Source organism: Anser cygnoides, chromosome 6, assembly GCF_040182565.1.
Source record: "Anser cygnoides isolate HZ-2024a breed goose chromosome 6, Taihu_goose_T2T_genome, whole genome shotgun sequence".
Lineage (NCBI taxonomy): Eukaryota > Metazoa > Chordata > Aves > Anseriformes > Anatidae > Anser > Anser cygnoides.
Genome location: NC_089878.1, coordinates 18,977,629 through 19,003,607, shown reverse-complemented (window position 1 = coordinate 19,003,607; position 25,979 = coordinate 18,977,629). Strand labels below are relative to the sequence as shown.

The window sequence follows — 25,979 nt, the reverse complement described above, 5'->3', positions numbered from 1 at the left end:
TACGTTAAGATATGTATTAATTGCTAGTGCAATTGATGTCCCTGTAAATGGTCTTAATATATTCCAGGAAAGTGCATTTAGAATTGTCTGTTCTTAGTCCTGAATGACAGAAGGATGTTTGGGCAATTTAAAATTGTGTTACACAGACTAACTGCTTATTTACTTCAACAAGTAATCAAATAAATGTGTAAATCACACATGATTAATTGCTCTCAACAGATTTGTGATTTTTTTTTGTGTGTGTATGAATTGTGGTTTGGTTTTCCTTTAGACAAAACATTAGGAGAAATTTGAACTTGTTGCTGAGGTTTGAACAAAGGCATAGTGAAATGAAAATCTGACGGTCTCTTTTTTTTTTTTTTTTTAAAGAGAATAAAAGCTGGAATTCTTCATGATGAGAAATGCAGTATCAACATAATCAATCTAGCAGCATTATGTTGTAGCTGAAAACATGCCTAAATCCCAAGCCATACAGGTACCTTTTGTGAGTGAAACATCTTTCATATAGTTCTAAGATGAAATTACCCCTGAATGAATAGCATCTTCATTTATCTTCAAAACCTCTGCGCTACCAGTGAATCTACTCTTTCCACATTCTACAACTAGAATTACATTATACCATTAGAGCAGTGTTGGGCTGCAGTCTAAAATAGATTGTTTTGGAAAATGAACGTGGCTTTGCTATAAATTACGTTCACAGGTACAAAGGAATTTGTTATTTTGTTTAAAATAGTCACAAATATAATTAAGCTCTTAATTTATGTTAAACTACAAATGTGGCCATTACCATAACTGGATTAGGAATTTAATCTGTCACTCAAAGAATGATACTGAACAGTTTTCATTTATAACCTTAGACATACTATTTCAGTTACAGGGTCTGCAGCTGTTTGATATGAAAACTGAATTATTCTGTAGATTTGTTCATGGTTTTTAATTTTAAAATGTGTTCCTGCAATAAAGTAGAGAATAACTCTCTAGTTGTCATCACGTATTGTCCTTTGTATGCTCATGAAATAATGTAAGAATGAAAACAGAAAATGCCTTTTACTCTTTCTTCACAACAGTATTGTGCGAGTGCTTTTAGAAGTGCTGCTGAATAGAGTTGCTTGGAATGGCTCGTTCTTTATTAAAAATCTAATCATGACTAAATCTTCTTCAAATGAAGCCTGGAGTGTGTGCCATCTGAAAATAGTGTTCCTCATGTGGGGACGTAAGTTGTGAACTATTTGAGTCTTGGCATAAGTAATTTCATTCTTCCCTCTGATCTCGGCAACTGCAATCTGGATATGATTTACATCAAGTTGTAACTCATTTTTAATGAGTATATGTGTTTGCTCATATGTGTTATTCTGAGAGGGGGCTGGGGGGGAAGAGGAGAGAATTGTGATGGAGCTCTGATGGGGTGATTCACTGCCTGAAGTGCGTTATGTTTCCAATCGACAGTGCCCAATCTTAGTTGGGCAGGGCAAAGATGAAGGGTGAGTGAGGGTCACCGAGGGAATAAATACAAAACTCTCCCCTCTCTTCTCTTAGTCCTTCCCATTGTACTTCATGCACAGTCATTTTCTATCCTTGTCATCGTAGGAAGACACAATGGCATCACTTTCTTGCATTGTTTTGGGGGCAGCAGCAGAGCTGAATATGTCAGTTCTGTGAGAAGTGGAGGAGAGGGAAGGGCTGGGGTGAGCTGCCTGTGATGGGTGGCGGTTTCTGGGCTCTGTGCTTTTGAGCCTTGGTGAAGCAGCACAAACATGATGGCGCTGGTTATTTTTTTAGGTAGTTGAAATCCAACGTACTATTTATGTTTTGAATTTGAAATTGGGTAAACTGTAAGAAAACAAAACAAGCCTTCAGTTGATTGTGTCCTCTAAGCAACACTGTTGTAAATGTCCTCATTAATTTTGTCAGGAGGTGTCACCTGCCATGATTGAAGTGAGTGATAGGCATAAGTTGTTTGATTAATTTTGTAACAAGTGTCACCTCAAAGCTTCAGATCAACCTTGTTCACATAACTGCTGATTGTTCATTCTCTTCATTTTTGCTGCAGCAAAAATACAAACTGGCTTGTTCCACACTGACTTTCAAAACAGAGTGACTTTTGCCACTGTTTGGGAGAAGAACACAGCAGCCCAGTGCAAACTGTAATCCTGTGCTGGGTGCGTTAGGACAGGAGATGCCCTGAGAGGCTTCTCTGTGCTTTTTATTAGTTTACTGTCCTTGTTCCCAGACTCTGTCTTCCCTAGACTGTAACATTAAATATGGGGACGGGAAGGAGAAATGTAATTCATTTTGTGGCATGTTTTCTCCCTTCCTCTGTTCCTCCCCATGGATCTGCAGCAGCTCTCCACTTTGCAGTGTACAGCAAAGCCTCCCATTAAAAATGAGGTGCACAGAAGAGGTAGAAACTTCAGACTGAGAGCTTTCAGTCTGGAAGAAGGTGGTGGTAGCATTGCTAAAAAGTTACTGTTCACATTTCTCTGCTTTTCCCGGATGCCAGAAGAGTAGGTGTTGCTACAGGTACAGAGGCTGGACTGGCATGAGAAGGGGGGGATTCTCAGAGAAGAAGGGGGGAGAGAGCACATGTGCAAGAGATAATGACAGACCCCATTAAGTCAAATCTTTATTTTTTTTAATACCTTTCTCTGTTTTTCCCATTAACCTCATTCAAAGAAAGGACAGTCTTTGTTCCAGAAGTAACTGGGAGAAAGGTTTTTGAAGAAGACGTTACACTGGACATAAGTTACTAACCTGGACTGTCTTCCCATCTTCTGCTTCAGTCATTGGCCAATGCTGGTACTGAACAAGAAGTCAGGCCCCTGTTTAAATAAACAGAAATGCAAATAGCCAGTGATATATACATATGGATACAGGAGGAAGTCCTGCTGATGCCAGGGGAATGAACTCAGTCCTTCCCAACCTGAGATTTTATTGCTCTCGTAAATGTTGCGTTAGCTAGTATGAACCATGAAATTACTCATTTATTTCAAAAGCCTGAGCATTTTGGTTTGATGTCCTTCTGTTGTAGTTAATTCTGTGTGTTTATGCTTGAATGAAGTTTCCTTTGTTTGTATAAAGTGTATTGGGCAGTCATCTCGGATCTTCTGTAACATGTGCAAAGGGAAATAAGACTATTAATCCTTTTTCTCTTTTAATTCATCTTAGTAGTTAACTCTTTGGATAGTTGTTAAGCAACTGCTTTAATATTCTTGCATGAGAGTCCTAAATGCTGGAGGAGATCCAGGTTGTGGATTCACTCTGTTCATTCTGTGGTAGAATTTTTTTTTTCCCAGAGGAGGAATAGAGAGAGGGGAATTTAATGTCTTTCTTTGGAATTAAAAGCATCTTTGCAAGGTATGACAGTTAGGCTTGTGCTCAGTTAAGTGTCAGGTTTCTAGTTTTGCCATTACTGCCTTGCTTACCAGTTTTTAGGTGATTTTTTTTTTGTAGGATTTGATTAACTATCTTGGAATTCAGTTGGCCCCTTCCAGTCTTTTTAAGTTGATCAGCCAAATTTATGATGTTAACAGTGATCTCTGATGTACTAGAATAAGGCTGGGCCCTTGATCTTTCAGGTCGCTCAGCTTTTGATGCCATGTCTTTGAAGGGGTGTTGATATCTTCATAAATCTCAGCAGAACTGCACTGGGGTGGTTCCAGCCTTCACTCTGAAAGCACTCGGAGGAGCGGTGCTCACTCCCCGTTTCTTGGTGGCTTGCTCAAGATGTGTATGTGAAGTATGTACCCAAGGGAGAGCGAGATGTTCTGAGCTGGAATAATTAGTGTTCCACTGCATCTTTTATTGGGGTTGGAAACTGTAGTGGTCTGATACCACCTGCACACCAAATGTGCTGGTGCTTAACATTCTGTGTGAGTGGGCAAAAAGGGAACACATCCTCCCTTGATCACCAAGCTAAAATGTTAAAGGAGATAATGCCTCACAAAAATTGCTGCTTTGTCTTCTTTCTCCTATGTTTTCTCTGTGGGATTTCCTTAATTCGTGCCAATTTCAACTGTTTTGGTAAGTGTTCGTGCCGATTAACCAGTTACTGGCGAAAATCTAATTCATCTAGCTGAATATATCAGAAAGAAAGTTGAGGTTTTCCGGCAATGAATATTTATAAGGATGCATTGGTCATAACTTTTGTCCATCTCTTCTCTAAAAGAAATCACAATTATTTGAGCATTCACTGTACTCAAAAGTCAAAAAAATAAAAAATATATAAAAGGAACCCACCTGTGTTGTTAATACTAGTAGTATCCAAAGCTTCTCAGTCATCTGATGCTAAGTACTCCTGCAGTGATGCTAATTGCAAGGTCTGTTTCTTAGGCTGAGCCGTTATAGTGGAACGGTGTGGAACTTTCCTTCTACTTTTCATTTTCCTGCACAGGAATATCTAAGGAGCACTTAAGATTGCTTTGGGTACAGATTACTGGTCAAGCATATTGGTATTTAATTCCCTGCCTTTGTAACTTTTTAAAGGCATGATAGCAGTTTTTCATTTTCGGATATTTAGGTTTGTTGTATGGCATTAAGTGATTTTTATGATTAAATGATCTCTTTCACTGTTCTGTTTTCCCTTGGTTTTGTATTTTGTTTCTACTTCACAACTTGTTAAAGCTGATCCCAAACAGACAAAGACTGGAGCAGAATAGGTGTTGACATGCAGATGCTGCAGGGAGTTGCTCGAATGGGCTCATGAGGCTGTGAGAGAGGCAGCTCTGGTGTGTGGTGTTGCTGAACCTGCAGGAGGGCTGTTGGGGTGAAGGCAGAGCTAGATGGAAGCACCCAGTTTTAACCTTGAATCACTCTTCAGCTTCTCCAGCTCAGTTCTGGTCTCCCATCTAAGGAATGCTCATTGGAAATGGAGACAATTCCAAGGATGTTTTCTTGTTGTGTTGTGTTGGTGGGTATTTTAAGGGTCTTTTTTAAAGCTTGCTGAGGGTAGACCAGCTGACTTCTCAGCTTGCTAGAGTCTGCTCTTTGTTATGCAGAGTGGTGAACGTTTTGTTTAGTTCAGTTAAAATTTCTTCCCACGTTAGAGCTCAATTCTAGTTTAACCTCCTCTCTGTGCTTTTCTTTAAGTGCTGAAAAGACACATGGACCCAGCGTGTTTGCATTTCGAAGATGTCCCAATGGCAACGTGTTCTCAGTCCACTTTGAACTAGGCCAGAGACCGAGGTAGAATTTTCCTGCCAAATATAATAAGGGTCGATATTCTGTGTTCTGTGGATGTTTTTTGAGGAGAAGGAGAGAGAGAAAGGTCACATTTAGATTTTTGATGGAATCTTGGCTGAACTCTTTACACTAATAAGATTTTATTTATAGCTTAGCCTCTGTTGAGAAATGCTTTTTACAGTTACAAACTGTGTATTTTTTGTAGTAACCTTGTACTGTGTAGAAGCCTATGTACAGTGCAGGCAATAACTTGCTGAAGGAACTCCTGTAACCTAAGCGTTCTGTGCTGGCATATCTCATTTTTGACACACTGATATGGAAAAGTAAAAATAGTTTTATGAGTCACTTCCCCGTGCTTGGATGTGTCTCTGCACTCGCAAGCTCTTTAGTTATTCATGTGTTACTCAAACTCCAGTGCAGTTCAGATGTTCTCTTCTGCACCAGCAGTGAGAATAGTACATGGTGGTCTTAAAATTCATCTCTAGCTTAATGCAGAATTGCAGAGTTAATTTAATGCCTTACTGCAAAGGGAATTCATTTGGTAAGCCCAGATGAAATGAAACTTCACATATTTTTGAGGTGAAATTCAATGGCTAGGGATTAAGTAGTATGGTACGAGTTCGGTCCCCCTCTCTCCTGCCCAAAGATGAATTTCCTTCTGAAGCTGCTGTCCGGTGCCAGCAGTTCCACTACAGCACAGAGCTGCTGAGGGGAGGTTGTGTCCTACTGTAACAACTGACAGAGCTGTGGGAAGAACCAAATCTGCCTTCCAGTGGACTTGTTGGATGTTTTCAGCGGGTTACAACGCATCCAGCAGTGGCACACTAATATGTATTTAATCTGAACCAAAATCACCAAATTCTTGTCTCTTGTCTATTTCCAAAGTTCAGTCCGGGCGGAGGACATGGTGCATATAGCGGTACCTGGAACAGTCTGCACCATTCCTAGATCCTGCAGAGCCAAGAGGCAAAGGAAGAGGCCTAGGACTGAGACCAACACCCTAAATTCCTGTTTAAGAATTAGTCTCTTGGGTATTCTTGCTGTTTACATGGAGTTTGGAAACCTGAGGCTGCAAGAGTCTTGGTATGTGGTGGACTTCAGCTGGTGCACAGTTAAAGAGGGGAATGTTGTCAGATGTGAGCAGCACCCTGTGTTTTCTGTGGGTGATAGCTGCTGCCTTAAGCAGTTGTAGAGGTTCTGGTAGGGAGGAGGCTTTGGCCATCAAAGGACCGGTTTATTCCTGAATAGTACAAGACTTTTAGTACTTGGCAGATGTACACACACACACACGCAGTTCTGCATGTGGCTGTGTAGTAACTGGCTCCTAAGCAGAGCTTTCAGCTAGGGTTAGGCTGAGGAAATAAAAATCTGTAGAAACCCAAGTTATCCGAGTGAATTTTGCAGAGCCTCTAGAGTTCAGAGGCAGGCTGCTGTCAGCTGCAGTCAGTGTCTTTGTAGCAGTTCATGTCCATAGCTCATCTAAAAATGCACGAGCCAAAAGGTGTAATGAACTGTGCGGTTCTTTGGTTGGTTGGAAGCGGCCTTGAAAGGGACCAAAGATTTCAGCTTTTGTTCCCTGGGTACAGTTAGTGTCAGTGCTTGGGTTAGGGTTTGGGAACGAAGCACCGGAAGACCATGAGGGAGAGGAGGGGGATTGTTTGATGGATACTACAGAAGCCACAAAGTTGGGAAGAGTGCTGGTGTCAGTGTTAGTTAATGCCTTACATACTTACTTAGTGTGGAGATGAGCAGTCTTAGTGCAGTTAAGGTTTGGGTTATTTTGATGTCTGTGGTTAGGGCCTGAGCATCTAAAGCTGTGAGAGCACAGTTTACTGCCAGATCTTGTAACCTGAAGAGCTAGGTGGAAGCTCGTGCAGAAAGCGGCCAGTGATACCTTCTGCTGGGGGCACTGGTTTCCTGAATGTAATTATGGTTAGGTCACGTTCTGGGAATCTGTGACAGGGCTCTTGCTGGGTGCTATCTACTTTATTTTCTTTGGCTTTCTACTCCGTCTCCCAGATGAGATCCAAGTGCAAATAGAATACACATTACTCAAGCTGGGAGAGCTGTTTCTAAAACAGTTTTAAAAGTATGCTGTGCTGTTTGCCATTCTCTGGGACCTGAGGCACTTAACGTTTTTTGGCTTTGATCTTCTCACTTGCAGCAAATGCAGACCACACCTTCCCTCAAGACAGAGCAGCATTTTCCTTCATGTTGGTTGTGTTCTTGGGGTAGGCTTTTTTGAACCTCAAGCCACGGTGGATAAATAGGTGTAATGTTGGAAGTCTGCAATTCCAACCTTTCTAATTGCAAAGACAAATGAATGATAGGACTTCAGCCCAGTTGTGAGAGACTACAGTTTAAGAGGTTCCTTATGTGCCATGATACATCTAAATTGCAAGTATTTGTCTTGATGCTTTGCTTTTTAAACAGAAACGCACCAGGGATTTGGTAGTGACAGCAGATGCTGACAAAAATCAGTATCCTACTGAGGATGCTTTGGATCCAAGGTTAGAGATGAAAGAAACAGTAAATTGATGACTTGCACTCTCCGTGATTCACATAAATTACAGATAATAAATATTTCCCCCCCAAAGCAGGCTGGTGCTCTTAGAGTGTCGTAAAGCAAAACTTCTGGCAACTGTTGTAATGTGGGAAGGTGCTATGTGTGTTTGCTGTGTTACATAGCATGAGTTTGGTTAGCCAGCTCTAGCTGCAAGGAGCAAGTACTGTGATTTTCAGGATGGGCAGTGTCACTTAATTCTGTACAGCCACAACACTAGTTGTGTCTTTCAGATGGTGCTTCTTCGCTCCTCTTGAGGGGAGGGGGGGGAGAAACTTCGTTAGAAGAATGCCAGACAATGACAGGACAATAAACCATTGTCTAAAAATGTTAGAAAACTGTGTTTTTCTTTTTGCTTAAAAGCAGTATGCAAGGAACTATATGTCATAGATATGTGCTAAGAATTTGCTAAAAACATAGTCATATGTATCGAGAAGAACACATTTGTCTGTCACTGGTATATCAATGCTTTTTAAATGCTTTGTTTGCAGGCCTTTTTGCAAATGTGCAACCTGCCGGTCCGAGTGGTTTGCAGGGCAAATGCCGAGTACATGTCCCCATCTGGTAAGTGCGGCCTTCATTTAGCTTACCACATTACACCTCCAGTTTGATGCCATGGCAACTGAGCCTTGTCTTGCTGATAAGTCGGTCCATGCTACGTGTCGGAATGCCTTCCCCCTCTTCTCTGGTGCAGTTTCTTTCCTGTAAACAATTAAAATAGTTAAATGTAAAGTAACGATGGTACAATACGTAAGGAAGCCTGTGAATGCCATCCTTAGGTGTAGCAGACAGTTCAAGTGCCTGGTGGCAACCTTCTCTAAAAAGCTTGAGGATTGTGACGTGAAACAGAAAGACTTACGTTTCCAAAAATACCGTTAATCTGCATCCAGGGAATATTCCTGCTGATCAGTGAACGGTATTGTATTTTCCTGTTCCTGGGGTGAGACAAAACTGGAGAGAGTACCTTTTGTTACCTTGTCTGGGAGATGGTGGCTGGTATGTAAATACAGGGGAAGAACGCATTGTTACTCTTACGGGTGCCTGATGGTTTTAAACCTCTCTCTGATACCCAGAGAGAACTGCTGAATGCAGGGCTCATAAGTCTGGCAGTCAGTGCGCTCCTTCTCAATTTTTGTTGTGTTACAAGATACTGTTTGCCAATTGCCTGGCTCTAGCTGATGCTTGCCACATGGAAAGGCCTGTCAGTATATGTCTGCCAACTGTACGAGTTCTGCTGCTGCTACTGATATTTCAGTCAAAGCAGCTGGAGTTATACTATTAAGAAAAAAGGAAAGCTGCTTGGCAGCAGTGAAAAATACCAAGATAATTACCTTTTGTAAATAAAGATAGCTTTAGAATGCTGAATATCTACACAGAGGAGCTTCTTAGATGTGCAGGAGTGTGACTGGTGGCAGCTGCATGCCCCCTCTTCTTTGCCATCCACAACCCATGTCCACACTTGCTGGCATCTGACATTTTCCCAGTTTCCTTTGTTTACCACATTTTCATTCTGTAAGGATAATTTGAAAAAAGTTTGTATTTGCTCCCTTCCTGCCACCCTCTGTCTCATAGCAGCGGTAGACAGAGATCTGCATCTCATCGCTTGGGGGTGAAGGTTATTTACTTTGTCGTCGTTGTAATGACAAAATCCATTCTGAGGGAGTCAAAAGTGGAATACTGAAGGATTGTCTTTGTGTGGAAAGTACAGCCCAGCTGAAATCGTTGAACTCTGCAGCTCAGAAAGGTCTGCATTTCCTTTTGCAGTATGCAGTGTATGGATGCAGATGGAGCCTTTGTTGGTGTGGTGTACTTCATTTATTACCCTTAGGCCAACTGAGCCAGTGAGAGGGAATTTCGGGATAAAAACCATGACTGAATGCTGCGAGCGTGAACTCTGTTTGAACTAGGCCTAACACTAGGTTTTATGTGTTTCAGTGGAAAGGAATGCATGTATTGCTAATAACGTATTTGGAGTCAGGCAGGTATTGATGGATCTTGCTCTTTGGGCTCTGTATAGGAAGCAGAGTTTGCCCACAGCAAGAGACAGGAAAGCATGTGCTATGCCCCGTTGCACTGGGCAGACTTGTTTGCTGTCTTCGGTCATGAGGGCCTCCTCAGTAATACAAAATGTCCCGCATTTGTCTCCACTTTATGGTCGACTTAGTCATGTAAGTAATCATATAAGACTTAGTCTTCAGTTTACCTGGTGTTTACTTAAGGTTGGTGTTTATCAGTTGCATTTGGATGTAGATCTACAGAATGAGCAGTGTGGTTAGGGTGCATTGAAGCAGGAGCACTCAACTTCACATGCTTAAAGCTGTGAAAAAGGGGCATGAGGCAACTTCTATCATTCTTTGTGGCTTGCTGCATGTAACAGTGCTTCCTCACGGTTCAGGTCTGTGTTTAACAAAAGTCACCACACAGAGAACACGGTCCATGCAGGCTCAGGAGCCTTCCTTCACACCATCGCAAGTTCCACCAGTACACAGTCACTTCCCAGATCCCTTTTGCTGACTGGCTGGTTTTAGCCCTGCTCGATGCTGGGCCTTCTGGGTTGAGCTGTATAGACTAAGTGTTGATCTTTTCTGATATTAAGCTTTAGCACAGTTTTGCTTCCGTGACGTTGAAAAAGCTCCCCACCCCCTCCAACTCCCCAACAGGGAAAATGTGGGTCTAATGCTGTTCCTGACCCCGTAACCACAGTGCCCTAAAAACATGCTAGCTCACAACCAGAGGGTGAAGTCATCAGGGCAGTCATCAGGAGCCAGTTGGCCCAGTCGCTGGAAATCTGAAGAACCGGAGGAGGGAGAGTCAAGATCCTGCCTTGCTGACTGTGCATTTTGCTTCCCCCTGCTTGCTTTTCTGGGCACAGTGCCACCTCTCCTGTCATCCTTTCAGCAACCCTTTCCCTGCTAGTGGGTTAGAAGGGAGGGTGGGAACGCGTTGTCGTCAAACTAGCCAAGGGCCCTGTCTGCTTTCCTGGGATTTCCCAGCTGTACTTCAGATAAATGTTGAATTTGGTCTTTCCAGCAAAACAAAACCAATTATTAAAATACAAGTCAATAGATCTCATTCAATAACTTTGAAATACACAATTGCAAATCCTGCATGTAAAAGTGGGTCAGGAGGAGGAAGATCAGGCAGTTATGTTTGTTATTACATATTAAAACTGTGTGAGTTATGTATCTGAAAAGTTTACCTGTTCTCATTTAAAAATAAAACCAAAAGCAACAACAAAAAATGGTGTTCAGGTGTACCTATAATATTTAATTGCTTTGAAAATATGAAATGTTGTTTTACACGCATAAAAAGCTCTTACTAAAATACATTTTTCATTTTACAGGCAAAGTGCCCTTTATTCACGTGGGAAATCAAGTAGTATCTGAACTCGGGCCCATAGTCCAGTTTGTAAAAGCCAAGGTAATCATACATTGTCTTCATCAATTACAGAATAGCACGTTAGCTCTCCTTAGCACTTGTGCTTATTTGGTGTGCTCCTCTGGACTGTTACTTCATTTTTTAAAGCAGTGTGGAAATCAGATGCCGTTTTAAAAGCAGGATACCCTGAAGTGGGAGTTTGCTGAGGTGGAAATGTTTTTCTTTGATATTACCTTAAATTCTGGAAGTAAGTTCTGTGCAGAACATCTGCATACCAATGTCAGTTTTTGAGAACGCTTTTCTATGTGCCCTGTCTCGGTGTCTCAGAATTCTTAAACCCTGAAACTGCTGGTTTAAATTTTGAAGTGTCAGATAGTGTTTATATTTGCTTTTTTTTTTTTGTATTTTCAAAAATGTTTGTCTTTTCACTGGGCACCTTGATAAAGCTGTATCACAGATGTAAACTTGTTTACTTCTTGACACAAACATATACTAACTGGGAGGTTGTGTGCTCAAACTGTGTTAACCTGTTACTGGTAATAGCTTATATTTCTTGTAGGTTAGCTATATCATGTTACAATGATTTCTTTTTCATTCTAAGTACACTATGTAAAAAGTACATATGTAATTTGTTATTGAGCTATGTAAGAGATCAGCATTTGAGCCAAAGCTCACTGACTTCAGAGGTCCTTGGGTCAGGCATTGCTGAATACTCCAATATTCTTTCTTACATGTCTCTCTTTTTCTTTCCCCATTAGGGCCATTCTCTCAGTGATGGGTTGGATGAAGTCCAAAAAGCTGAGATGAAAGCCTACATGGAATTAGTCAATAATATGCTCTTGACAGCGGAGGTACAGCAAGCCATAGTGACTCTACACACTTTCTTAAGTGATTATAGGCAAGAAAGCTTTAGGACTTTTTCCTGTACTGGAAAGGACGGGACTTTTTCCTGTACTTAAGTCTTAGACTAGGTCATCAACTTTGGAGGAGAAATGAGGCAGGAATAAATTCTCTGGATCCTATGGGACTACTTGCTGAAATGTTCCTGTAAACACAAGCCATGTGTATGATTCCCCCACCTACCTGAAGTGTGCCATGTAGCTGTAGAAGCAACTGATTTCTGCAGATGGAAAATGGCAGCGGTTCTTGGGATTCTGCCCCATCCCCTGGCTGGCTGGGCAGCCCTACTGTTGCCTTTCACAGTGCACGTGCTCATGTGCCTCGCTAGAAGCTGGGTTACCCATGGGTTGCATCCGTGGGCGGTTAACATGATGCAGTTCCAGCACTGGAAATGCTCACAAGCACGTAGCTGAGGGCTGGAAACCTGTGTGTTGAGTTGTGTGCAGCACAGGCAAGGACAGTGGGTGGGCCTTCAGCCTCAGCTTTGCTCTGGTGCTGGCCAACTAAGGATTAGCAACTGGGCATGTGGCTTCCAGTTTTAATTTCTTTTCTATGTTCAGAGGTCTAATAGGAGGAATTAAATTTAATGTAATATAGAAAAAAAAATTCTACTGGTGAGAAATGATTGTATTCTTGTTTATTGGGAAGTTTAGTAAATGCTCTTTCTGTTCCTAGCTGTATCTCCAATGGTGTGATGATGTTACAGTAGAGGAGGTGAGTGGTTCTGCAACATTTATCGTAATTAAAATTTAATGAGAAAACACTTTTGCTCACAATTGCAAGTCCCTGCTCATAAATGAAACATTGAGGTTTGTACCATTAATGATATAGTCTTTTCGCTTTAATTTTGCTTGCATATACGTTTTAGGGAAGTTGTGTCTTTACTGGAGGTAGATGACTGCAAAATAGATGTGGGTTTTGCGTAAGTTTCTATGGTAATAGTTTTAAGTACTGCAAACTGTAAATTCTGCACAAATAGTTGCAACATGTCACGCAAAACCCTTTCTCTCTTACATCTCCCTTGGTGACAGAAATGTGTGAATATTAGCTATTTTGTAAATAGAGGTATCTGCATTTCTTCTGTTATGACAAAGTACCTTTCTGTTTCTAAAACAAAGATTACCCACCCAAGGTATGGCTCCCCATACCCGTGGCCTCTTAACCGCATTTTGGCCTATCAGAAGCAGTGGGAGATAAGGCGGAAGATGAAAGCCATTGGGTGGGCTGGGAAGTCGCTTGAGCAGGTCAGTATGAAAGGTGAAGCTGATTTCTTCACCACCTTTACCTCTTTTATTTAAGACTTCAGAGAAGTAATGCTTTCTTGAAACAGTTACAAGAAAAAAATATATATATTGTGTACTTTAAAATTATCTGGAGTCAGGTATCTACCTTCAGCAGCAATATATCTTAAATTATATGCATTCTGATGGGGTGGGAGGAAGGATAGTTTGCTATGTGTGTATTTTTTGCTACTGTTAGTTTAAGCCATGGTCCTGAAAATAATTTATAAATTACAATCCCCCACATGCTGTGGCGTTAATAGGCATGCTTTTCAGGATTGTAGCAACAAAGAAAAAGGCAGTTTTGAGGTGTAAGTTAGTACTTTTAATTAAGCTAAGTTAAAAATCTTATGGAAAGCACTTAATTTGCTGTACGTTAAATGTTAGATTAAATAACACTTAACCACCTACCTTTAGCAGCTTTTGATGTTCCAACATTGTGTATTCTTTGTTCCCTCTGTCAGCACAAATACAGTAAGAAGATTATTTTTTTTTTAATGTTGGTCTTTCCTGACAATATGATTATCTTATCTCTTGTGTGTTTTGATAGGTGCTTGAAGATGTAGATCAGTGTTGTCAGGCTCTCTCCCAGAGATTAGGAACACAACCATATTTCTTCAATAAGCAGTAAGTTACTTTCTTCTGAAATGTTACATCCACCCCTAAAAAATATTTTTAAAATATGTATATGGTGTGTGTAAATGAATATATATATATATATATAAAGCATATGCATGTGCGCACACATATGTATATATACACACACCATATATACTTTCCATGTATAAATATAAAAAACTCCTGGTTTATTTCAATTCTGTGTTATTGGTTGAAGAAATTTAAATATGTGACTGGAATACAAACTTGATATTTCAAAAAAAAAGTAATTGTAGGTTTTAAAAGGAAATCTCTGTATGTTTGTTATTTTTTTTTCCTGTTGATTTAATTTTATTCCTGCTTGTCTTTTATACAGAGTCTACCACATCTCACATAGGCTAAAAATTTGCACCTTTATACAGTTATCTTTAAATGCGTCTTTTTTTATAAGAAACTTTACCTGTGTTTAAGTAACGTTCTCTACTAGGTACAGGACAGTAAATGTACATCATGCCAGGACAGTTTTTCTGCATTGTTATATGTGTATATATATTTATATCTGTATATGCATATATAGATATGCATAGTTATATATATATAGTTATATGTATAGTTTATATATATATATACTTTTTCATGTATTTGTTAAATTTAGAGTGTTGCTTGATTACTTCCCAATTCTTAGATTGCATTGCTGTGTAACAGTTACTCAGAACAGTGTTTTTTTTTTCTTAATCAGTCCTCACTTTACAAAATACCTGCTTTTTTTTTTTTCCATTTAATTTTACAGACCGACTGAATTAGATGCTCTGGTATTTGGACATCTGTTCACAATCCTCACTACTCAACTAACCACTGATGAACTTTCTGAAAAAGTGAAAAACTATGGTAATCTCACAGCCTTTTGTAGGCGAATAGAACAGCAGTACTTTGAAGGTCATGATAAGGACAACTCTGGAACTGCTGCAGCCAGATCTGCTAAGAGGTCCTTACTGAGATAAGAAAGTTGTTTGGTTGGAGTGGATTGCATTTGTTTTTGTTGTTGTTTAATGAATGGTTTTGCAAATGGAAATGCGTGTTAGCTTTTTGAAGCTGCCAAATCATTCTGGGTCAAGAAAAACTCTAAATATAATTTTTGCGTTGTAGAACATACTGTGCACATTTAACCTGAAATGACTGTATGGGCACTTCCATTTTACTTCCACATTAATTGGCTGTATGCCACTTACTCTAAAGTGACCTTGGAAAAACGTTGTATCTGTATTTTAAAAAAAAATAAAATATTTTAAAAAGTTTCTCTGATCTACATGTCTTTTTTTTTTTTACTAAGCTTAATGTGAATGTAATAGAAGTTTCTGCTCATCATTATAGCAAAAAGACAAGGAATGCAATTTGCATGAAATAGCAAATGAATAATTTGACTATGTAATAAAACTAATGATGAGAAAATACTTCTTCCTTCTGCCTGTACTCCCCAGCCTTTCATGTGCTTGCACTTCAAAAATACATGTTGACAAAGGGACCAACATTTATAACCTAGTGGGTAAAAATAGAGCTCTAGCTTTTATTTTATTTCTCCCCTCCTACTGTTACTATTAGAGTAAAACTTCAACCTTTCTTTACATCCTTGCAATACAATAAGAAACTGCTGCACTTGTGGAATATGGGTAGTTAGCACCTAAGTCAAAGCTCTCACTACAGAAGGCAAGACTAATTATGAGCAACAGAAGTGCAAGCTTTCTGGTGCCGTCCCAGACAGATACTCTATAAGGAAGAAAAAAGGTCTTTATCCTCATCCTCTGCTTGGACTGCTGTTAGTAATGTCATCATCTGCATCGGTAGTGATGTGTGGGGATCAGGCCATGGGAGTGAGCTAGATGAGTGGGATCCTGTTGACAGGACACCTGGAGGATAGCTGTAAAATAGTCCATATTGCTAAGCTGGAAGTAAATGCATTAGAGAATTTGTTTGCCTCAGCCAAAATGCCTTCAGGAACTGGGTGACAAAAATGTCTTGGAGCTTTGCTGCGTACAACTGATGTGAATTCATTTAGTCCTTATGTCAAAATAGCTTCTGGCTTTCATGTTTTCTTATGTGCGTCTTGCCTCTATTTCTTGTTCACCTTTGGTTTTCAGATTTACATTTTTTTTCCTTCCTGTGATTTCCCAATTCTCCTCAGCTTGTCTTGGTCTGTCTAAAATGAATTTGCTAGCTAAGCATCTGCCTAGCTGTTTCCACTTCCAGTATGTTAATGCTGCTTCTAAACTCTGAAGTACTTGCTGGGGTGGTTCTCTTAGCAAAGGGCTTGGTATGAGACTGGGGCTGACATGCCCTGGTCCTTCTGCCTCCCTGTCCTGTGATGCACGTAAGCACAATAATACAACAGTAAGCAAAACCACACAATTGTGGTGCTACAAAACCCCTGGCAACCTCGAACTCTTCAAGGGATGGTGCCTCTGTGTAGGCCTCTAACTGGTGTTTCCTCGAACACGTGAAACATCACCATTTTGCTATGCTTTCTCGGTTGTGCTTGACGCTTTTCCAGAACTGCCAACAACCCAAGAAATGTGCTGGTGCCAAAACCAGACCTTGTGCTCAGCTGGGAACTTGCTTGAGCAGTCTGACTGGTTGGAACTGTTGTGCCTTGTTCCTATGAGACATGTTCCTTTGACTGCACCTCTTGGTGTCAAAGCACTTAAAGGCTCGAACTGTTATGCAACGGTCACGAGATCTTTGGCTGCCATCTGCTCCTCTCAAAACCTGAGCAGAAGGTAGCAGTGTGCCTTGGGTTGGCTGGGGCTCTTTTGGCTCTGTGGCTCGTGAACCACTGCTACTTACTCATGCTGCGGGGACCAGCATTGCCAGCTTAACTGGAATAGGGAGCTGAATTCCTACTGCCTTCTTTTTGATACAGGATTCGTACGGGAGTTAAACTAAGGTTAGTATCCATGCATAAGTGGGGCTTGGCTATCTATCAAATCACTTGCCAACAGAGGAAAATTTCCCTTGTTCTGCATTTCTGTCTGTTTCACAAGCCTGTTTCATCTGAATATCTTCTCAAATTAAACCCCATCAGCTCTTGATTGCTTTGTGACAGTTTCTGCTATCAGTGGCGGTAGTGGAGATCCCAAACAATCCTTTAGCATTTTCTTTTCTGTATTAATGCAACTTCAGGAAAAAAAATATATTTTTTTCTTAATTTGGGGAGAATGGCATATTGTGATATATGCTACTTTGAGAGAAAACTACTCTCTAATGGTCTCTAAAGTTAGCAGTGCCATGGTGGTAGGGAATCCTGTGTGAAAAATGAAGTATCTTAATCCAGAGTGATTAAATTTGGCATTTACTTCCTATTATGTTCAGAGCACCATTTATGACTGAAGGTTTTAACTTGGCTTCTGTGGTTTTGGCAATCCTGCTACCAGTAGTTTACTTGATGGACTTCAAAGCCACCTATGCGCGGGCATTAACTTACATACAGCTTGGCAGTGCAGGTGGCCATGTGTTCCTCCTCTTTTAAGGCTGCAGAGGCTATTAGCCAATTTGCTACCAAATTCTAGAGAAAGCTTTGAAATGACAGTATTAAATTAAGCCATGTTTTTACATTTTGTCAAGAACAGGTTTCCATGAGGAAGAGCAAGCAGTGGTATATGACACTTTGAATGCTGAACAGATAGTCCTTGCAAATTTTGTGTGGTAACACCTAGCAAGCTTTTAACTTCAGAGGGAAACAAACAAACAAACAAACAAAAAAACTACTGAGGTAGCCATATGCATGAACCCACTTTGAATGTCTCATCTAGAAATACATCTAAATGCTGTGGAAGTGGTTTGGCAAAAGATAGTGATCTTTATTACAAGCAAAATTTTGTAAATCTATCTCAGCTACTCAGACTACACTTAGGGATACGGAGACAGGCAAATTACTTGGAGTTTTCAATACTGAAGTGAGAGGACATGCAGAGACTGAGATCTGAAAGTTTAACCACCCCTCGCCTTGCTCCTTTAGTGCAACTTTGATAACTTCATTAGTAAAACAAAATTTAAAGGGGAAGGGCTATTTTTGACTTCCTTAAGAGCAAAATTATTCACATGGCGTGTTCAGACTGCACATCCTTCTAGGCAGTATCTAAATTTAAAACTGTAAGAAAAATCTTGGCTTTGGTGCCAGTGCTGAAGATAGCTATTTAAGTCATAGGCAAAGGACGTTGGTCTTCATAAATCAAGAAGTCATGATGCGATGCTTCTTTAAGTAATGTTGCTAGCATGCTACAGAGCAGCCTGAGCCGAACACTGAGGACCCAAGCTTGCAGACCGTGCTTTAACACAGGGAAGTCACAGTCATATAAAGGACACTGATTGCTGCTGAACCACTGTGCACAGCTCAAGAAAAAGAATGAAAAGTTGAAACACGAGCAGCAATAAAAAGTGGAAGACAAAAACAAAAACAAACCCCAATCCTAATAACCTTTATAACAAGGGAGTTGAGCAAGTCAGTCGACTTGCCTCATCCAAGGCAAAGCAAAGAGGGCTTTCTATTAGTCTGAATAGCCCTCCAGGAGACAAAGGCTGTGAACGTGCAGTCTTTGAGAGTTTTACACTTGGGTTGTGTCTTTTTCTAGAAGACAGCCCCTGACTGAGTGAAGTACAACTGCACCAGGAGCAGGAATCAGGTCAGGGAGGCCTATGGTGTGTCTCATGGAGCAGGACAGTGTGGATGGTGATTTTCTTTTATAGCTTTTCAAGCTCAAAAATCCTAAACTCCCAGAGGCTGTTTTGGGAGAAGCAAGCAGACAGCTGGAACTTATTGTTTCCTAAAATTAAGACGAAAATTCGATTTCTAACAAAAGGGACATCAGAAGCTGCTGCACCATGGCTCCACCATGCACCAATGTACGTCCTCTGAATATGCTCTACCATGAACTGCAAGAGTCACTCAGCCAAAATGGTACACAAAGTCATAAAGGCACTCGTATCTACAAGTGAATGGACATTATCACCAGGAGGTGAAGAGGTGCCTTGTTGGCACAGTTTAGCTTGGCAGGTGGAGGTGCGGGTCCCGTGAGCTGCATGTATGACATGGAAAATGGAGCAACCATCCTGCTCCACTGCAGGCAGTGGCAAAACAGCCCATGATGTGAAAGTGGCGAGGATTTTAGCCACGGGCTTCACAGTGCTGGATCTTGGTTTTCAGCTGGTAGCTCCTCCTGAGCCCCTGCTTTTCCTGTGCCTCTCTGAAGGCAGCTCTCCTGGATGGGGGAGCCTCTGACGCTGCATTTTATAATGTGACAGGATTACCAGAGAGAAGTTAGGTAAAGGATCTTTAGTTTTAGCAGCTATTCCTAGATCTATCACTCCATACATCAGACAGTAAAAATTGTAGTATTGAGTGGTGTTAATGAGATATACATCTGCTGTTTTATCTGCCTTTTATTTTATTTCTCCTCCTCCTCCTCCCCAAGGAAAAAAATAACCGGGCAATCTCCTGCTTCTTAAAAGTACTTAAAACTCAGTCTAGTGGAAAAAAGAGCCTAGCACAGCCCTGCACATGGAGAATGCTGCTGAGCTGCACTTAATGATGCCTCTTAGGATCAGCCTTGCTGCTAGAAAATGCTTCATTTCCCGTGGCTTTCTTTCTTTACAAGCAGAGTGCAGCTCCAATGGCTCTCACAACAATTATCACCCACTTGTTCTGCAGGTTTGAAGTTTTTTGCATTAGTCAGGTTGAGAAATTCATGGTATTAATCATGACTGAAGTTGTTATTTATCACCTGCTGGGTGAGAAATAATAATTTTGGCACTGCTGGGGCAGCAGGCCAGAAGTACCAAATTAAGTAAAACATCTAAACACTAGCAAGGATCATTTCTCTGATTAATGAATTGTTACAAAGAAAAAGTGCTACTCGTTATCTGATCTTAGGATAAAAGTGGGAGTTGGAAGTAAAAAGCATTAGCAAAGTCAGGCTTTGCTGTGATGTAGTTTGAAACTTTCCTGGCTGATCTCTCCTCTGTCATTCACTAACTGTTAACATGCATTCATCTGCGTCAGAGGTTTGCAATACTTGGCTCCCGCCCCATTGCCAACTTTGCAAAAAGTAGCATTTGGCAAGCAGCTCAAGACCCATTGTGTAATCACCTCGAAAGAAATGTTGAAATAACTAACTCAGGGCTTGTCTGGGCTGGAAGGTTTTGCTATAGAACAGCTACCAGACTGGCAAAACACCATTGTGTGAAGGCAATAATAGGGGTGCAGGAAACAAAATAAGCAACATCAGTAGAAGCCTATAACCAGGTAACTGTTTCCATGTACTGGGAACATTAGTCACCTACTGGATTAAAAAAAAATATTAAAAAAATCTAGCCACCTGATCAGAAGTATTTCACATGTAAATAAAAAAAGGGTTGGCCTACACTGGATACATTGAAGTGAGGTCTCTGTGTACTATTATAGCCATAAACCACCATATCATGCCACATCCTCTTCCTGCAAGACCATTGCAGGGAGCTGAGGAGCTGACCATGTAGCTGTCCATAGAAACTCTATTTTCTGGGCTCATAAAAAACACATAAAAACTTACTCTCAGCTTCGAATACAGTTGAGGAACTCAGGCCAGTAGCGACGAGCCACCACTGAAAGTGAACAGCAACTTTGGATTCAATTTTGTTTGTTGTGGCTTAAAGAAAAAAGAAAAAAATAAAATAAAATAAAATAAAAGAAAAGAAAAGAAAAGAAAAGAAAAGAAAAGAAAAGAAAAGAAAAGAAAAAAAAAAAGAAAAGAAAAGAAAAGAAAAGAAAAGAAAAGAAAAGAAAAGAAAAGAAAAGAAAAGAAAAGAAAAGAAAAGAAAAGAAAAAAAAAAGAAAAAAACCCACATGTTTTAGAGGCCCCTTTTGGCTCCACCTAATGCATTTTCTGGAAAGAAGACGTTGGCTTTTTGCACAGAGAGCAATGAACGTTCTGATCTACCGCTGCAGACTTCAAATGTGGTGCTGGTTGAAGAGAAGAGCCTCCCACTGTCCACGCAGTCTGGCTGCTCCTGCTGACTTCTGTGGCAGCCAAAATTACTGCTGTCCACCAAGCCAGCATGCACAAAGGCTGACTTGAAACTGTGAGCTGACATGAGAGGTTAGCATGAGCTCATTCATGCCTTTCCTGTTTGGCTTAAAGTTGACAGTATTCCCGTTTGCTAATAAAGACCTTTTTTTTTTTTTTTTTTTTTTAAGAAAGCTTTGCCTCACATAAATGCCCCCTCAGGTAATTAATTAATTAATTAATTAGTTTTTACCTAAGAGTTCATTTTGCATTTGAGAAGAAATTTAGAGATCTCGGGGATGTGGGACATGATGGCCACCTCTACAAATGCTGCTCAAATCGTCATTCTTCTAGGTTTCGTGACTCCAGTTCAGTGACAAGGATCTGAAACACGAATGAAGAGAATGCTCCATCGCAGAAAGTAAGAGCAGCAGCTAAGGGCTTGGAGAACAGATCGTCTTCCTAGGGCAAGCAGGCAGCCATCAGAGGACACCTGAATGAGCCTTGGTGTGGGCACTGGAGGGGGGAACTTCTCTCAGAAACACTTTACGCTTTCTACCACTTCTTCCTGAAAAAAAACTATTTCAGCAGCAGGTCCACCCCATCTCCTTTGTCATACATCTGCCACTATCCATGAAAGGAAACCAAAGTAAAATTTTGGCTAGGTTTTCTTGACTTTGAAGCTATCTATTCCTGGTCACACCGTTCTCTCACTCTTGTGATCAACAGTTTTGTCATTGAGGCCTAGGATTATCACCTGAGATTATTCTGTGAAAATTACCTCTCATTTTTCAGATGTTAGCCATCTGTTAGGCTAAGAGCTTCCACTTTCTTTTCTTCTGAAGATAATAAAAACTTCCCTTTAGGTCCACTTCTGTTTCTACCTTGATTCCTGTAAATTCCTCTCTAAAATTCCTCTGCAGTTCCTGTTGGCTCTTTCCCCCAGAAGTGAGCAGTATCTTGATCTATGATGCCTCCTAGCCAAGAAGTGTATAGCTAAGATTACAGACTATCACCGAGATCTCTTTCAATTGCAGCTTAAGTCTGTGTTGTGGCACGTTTAAGGAACCAGTTGATGAAGATCATTAGTTTGGGAGCATTATGGGAAGGGTACACTTTTATCTACTTAAATAAATTTATCCCCAGCATATTTTGTCATAGGCTATAGTGTTTTGTAAAAGGCGGGTAGTTTCATGCACATGTATGTGAAGATCACCAGAATTAGGCTAGATCTGGCCGTTAGCTTCTGTACTACCATGAGTGCAAAGGTCTTTCTACTGTGTTGAAACACACTGCTGTAACGCTGCCCGTCAGCTGATGCAAACACTTTTGAGACACATAGGACAGCTCCTGCATTCCTGTTTCAAAGGAGGAGCTTTCATTTGGTTCGGTGCATGTTCCTGGCGCCGTCCAGCTGCTCCTTCCTGTTTGTGAGACCCCCCCCACCTTTGGTGCTGCTTCCTGGTCTTTCTGCACTGGGAAGAGAAGCTTAGGCCTGTGGACCCCATCACGCAGTCTGCACTGAACGAGATTCCTCACACTAGTAAAATCACCTTGGAGGAAACAGAGAAGCCAGCATGCTTTCTAGGATTTGTTCAGACTAAGAAGCATCCTACAACCCTATCACCTTCTGCGATAGTGACTCCAAATGCTGGTTCCACAGGAAACAGAGGGCTTATAAAGCAAATCAGCTACATGGTGTATTTTTATAGACTAGAATACCTAAAATCTGATTTTCTAACTTATGAATCATAAAAAAATTGCAATAATGAAGTAATTTTTTTTTTTTTTGAAAAAATTCACCACTGCAAAATAATGGGAAGTAAGATTAAAACTCATTTGGATAATGCATCTCTCTCAAATTTCTTTGGCATTCTTGTATTATGATAATAAAAATGATCAATGTAGTCATAAAATGTGATTTACTGAGAAGCAGGCTGAGAAAAGCTTGGAAGGGCAAGGAGCAGATTCCTCACTCCTGAGGGGGTTAAAAGTGTGAAATGCTTAAATGAGGCTTTCAAAAGAGGAAAAACTGGTAGCAATAAGAGACCGGAGTTACCTTTCAATCCTTAAATCAGATCAGTGAGTTTCTCTATATGTTGTGCTCCTCACCACAGTGAGTTGGAGCCATCACTTGCGCTGAAGCCAGCAGAAGTTGTTTGATGCATCACTACATGACACATTTGAAACGTCACTCGTCTGCAATCAAACGAGTGATTTCTAGCCAAAGATTACAAAATATTTGGCAAACTTATCCAAGTGGATGAGTCAGATCTAAAAACCTGTCTGACAGAAGAGTTGAGTCAAGCCACAGCAGTTGCAATTAATTTGTCCCAAATGTGAGCAGGGCAAAATCTAGACCAGGAGGCTTGAGGCTGGCTTTCCAGCTCCACACTCCAGCCATCACACCGCATTCTTTGCTTCTCTTTTAACCACAACAGCCTCTGAAAATAACCCTTCAAAGGCGTTTCTTGGTAGTAATAAATGAACCATCAAAACCTAAACAAAGAACCCAGCAGTTGAGATGATGCAACTTAACAAATAGAAATAACCAAGAGTGCTTTGTCCTCTGCTTATTTCCAAACGAATAAAACCCAGGTCATTTATAAAGACTTCCCCCTTCCCCTCTCTGTTGCAGCCCCTTGTGAGTCACCCAGGAGACAGCACCACTTTCCTTTGCTTTCCAATCTTTAAAATATATTCATTCCAGTTTTCAAATTGCTATTTTGTAGTGCTAAATCTCTACCCACACTAATTTCTCCAGGTCAGAATCTGACCCTGATTTGAACAAAATCTGGAGTCAAATATTCACACCAGAATGCTTTTGCCTTGCTGCATGTCAGATGCCATCTTCCTGCAAATGTTTCACACACCTTGGAGTGCAGCTTGTGGAACTGATGAGGTGAAGAGCACTGCAGAGCAGCTCTGTGCTGGTAATCACAGGACTGAAGAAACACATACATCATCTGCCACATAGGTTGGCATTTCAAGTAAAAAACCTTCACAATGTGTAAGATGTTGGACAAATGACGGCCATATGCATGTTTGTCTCTGTGCAGATGTCTTTGCATTCTCAGCTAGGAAAAAGCTGAGGTAGGCTTTTTTTTTCCGACAGTTTAATATTAGTGACACAGTTTATGTCCTCTGCAAAAACAATAATGGAGGATAAGGTGACATAAATTATTTGCAAATCGTTTGACATATGCAGGGCATTGTCCTTGCAATAATCACCATCAGTCTGTCAGTTTAAGATATGAACCATGCCACTGCCATTTTATATCATTGTGTTAAGCTTTCACATGTTGTAATTTTACAGATTTGTTCTTTGGAGAACACTGCAACACAAATCAAATTGTATTATGTTTAGTCATAGGCTGTGTGGAGCACCTCGCTGCAATTAGGAGCGGGGGGGAGATGAGCAAACAGTCTCAGATAAGAGCAAGCTCCTCAAAAGTTAGCAAATTTGTTAGATACCATTACTCAACTTTCCTGGTCATTATTCAAAGCAAGACGAATTATTTAAATTCATGCTAACATCAGTTGTTGGCCGCATGAACAAAGTGAGCACTGGCAAGCACCATCCTGACAGATCAATTTAAAATACCCTTGTCTTTGTTTCTCCATAACAGTCAGGCACAATGTTTGATTCTTATGAATAATGTGGGGTTTTCTAAAGTAAATGGACTGATTTCTTTTCAACTCGCAAAAGACCCTGTAGGTGCCTGTAGTATTAACCCTGCTTTCCATAGATGCACAGAATGTTTCTGGAATAGCAAGTAACTCAGCATTGTCTCTTTTATTCCAGTCAAATTAATTCCTATTGTATAGTTAAACAAACAAAAAAACATCAACAAAACAAACAGACAAGCAAAACAACAGAAAGACCTAAAGTAAACAGGTTATTTTTAATCTCTCTCTTTTTTTTTTTTTTTGATTTGAACTGCAGATTACTGTGGGAACTATTCACAAGTGTATTCTAAGTGTGTTCAGTGCCAGGTACCTTATATTAACTATCTGAGAAACATTTTAGTATGTAAGCGTGTCTTAATTGAAAAAAGAGTCAATAGGAAATATTGTAATATACATTCTGGAGTACTGCATCTCAGTGACTTTTTACTATATTTTGAATAGAGAAACATGATTTGTTTTCCCCTGGGAAAGTTTCCCACATTCAGTTGTCAGCAGAACAGAATCCTTCTGCTTCCAGTGAGCCCTTAAACTAGAAAGATTTATTGCACTTACACCCTTGAAAGAACATATCTTTTTCTTTGAAGGCGGCCATTATCACCATCCCATTTTATATCTTTTCTGATAAGTGCAGGCAGTAAAGTAGATAAACTCCTTGCATACCAATTAAAGACACATGCACACTAAGACACTGTGTACTATCAGGGATGCTCAGAGTAATATTCTTCCTAACACAGTAGATATATCTAGGGAGTTTGACTTTTATTATTCTCAGCTTTACACCTCTGACATTTCTAAAAACATGAAGGAAATTAATGAATTCTCGTCCAAGACTCTATTGTCTAATCTTGCCCCAGTGCTCATGAATTATGGAAAATGACAGATCAGCTGATGACGTACAATGGGCTATTTTAAAACTACCCTTGTAACAAAACCTGGGCCACAGACGGCACACCACTGACTTTTGTACAGCCACCTGACAAAATATCTGTCCTGAGTTAAGTGGTACCTTAAACAACTGCCCCTCTTCATCACATCCAAGATGATATGGTCCTTTTTATGCACAAAAGGCATGAAATCAGACCTGTGAATCTCAGAAAGACTCTTTTTTCTTCTCAGATAGGATGCTGAAGTGCGGTCCTAAGTCTTAGCAACCTGCCTTGGGTTTTTCCATTTTGAGATCTCCTCAGGCTAAACCTGGGATCAGTAATATTTTAAGGTTCTTAAACACAGCCTTCTCCATCTATCTATGTAATTTCTCCTTCAAGTGCCTTTTCCTAGGCAGAAAAAAGGCCTTTGTTCATACTGAACAGCGAAAGTGAAGGCAGGAGTATTTGGACGAGAAGGCCCTCCAGGATGAGCTGT

General features: G+C 40.5%; 1 protein-coding gene across 2 annotated transcripts in view; it reads left to right on the top strand.

The window, feature by feature from the left end:
* Positions 1–15,191, top strand: part of MTX2 (metaxin 2) — a 33,092-nt gene extending 17,901 nt beyond the window's left edge. The window contains exons 1-8 of one of the 2 annotated variants that reach the window (XM_048061349.2): positions 411–475; positions 8,233–8,305; positions 11,085–11,161; positions 11,878–11,970; positions 12,695–12,733; positions 13,138–13,263; positions 13,850–13,926; positions 14,687–15,191. In XM_048061349.2, coding sequence (XP_047917306.1) covers positions 452–475; positions 8,233–8,305; positions 11,085–11,161; positions 11,878–11,970; positions 12,695–12,733; positions 13,138–13,263; positions 13,850–13,926; positions 14,687–14,897 — 720 coding nt within the window. In that variant the 5' untranslated portion in view covers positions 411–451 and the 3' untranslated portion in view covers positions 14,898–15,191. Of the gene's footprint in view, positions 1–410; positions 476–8,232; positions 8,306–11,084; positions 11,162–11,877; positions 11,971–12,694; positions 12,734–13,137; positions 13,264–13,849; positions 13,927–14,686 lie in introns of those variants that run through there. The other variant, XM_066999002.1, reaches the window with a different exon arrangement.
* The last annotated feature ends 10,788 nt before the right edge of the window (positions 15,192–25,979 follow it).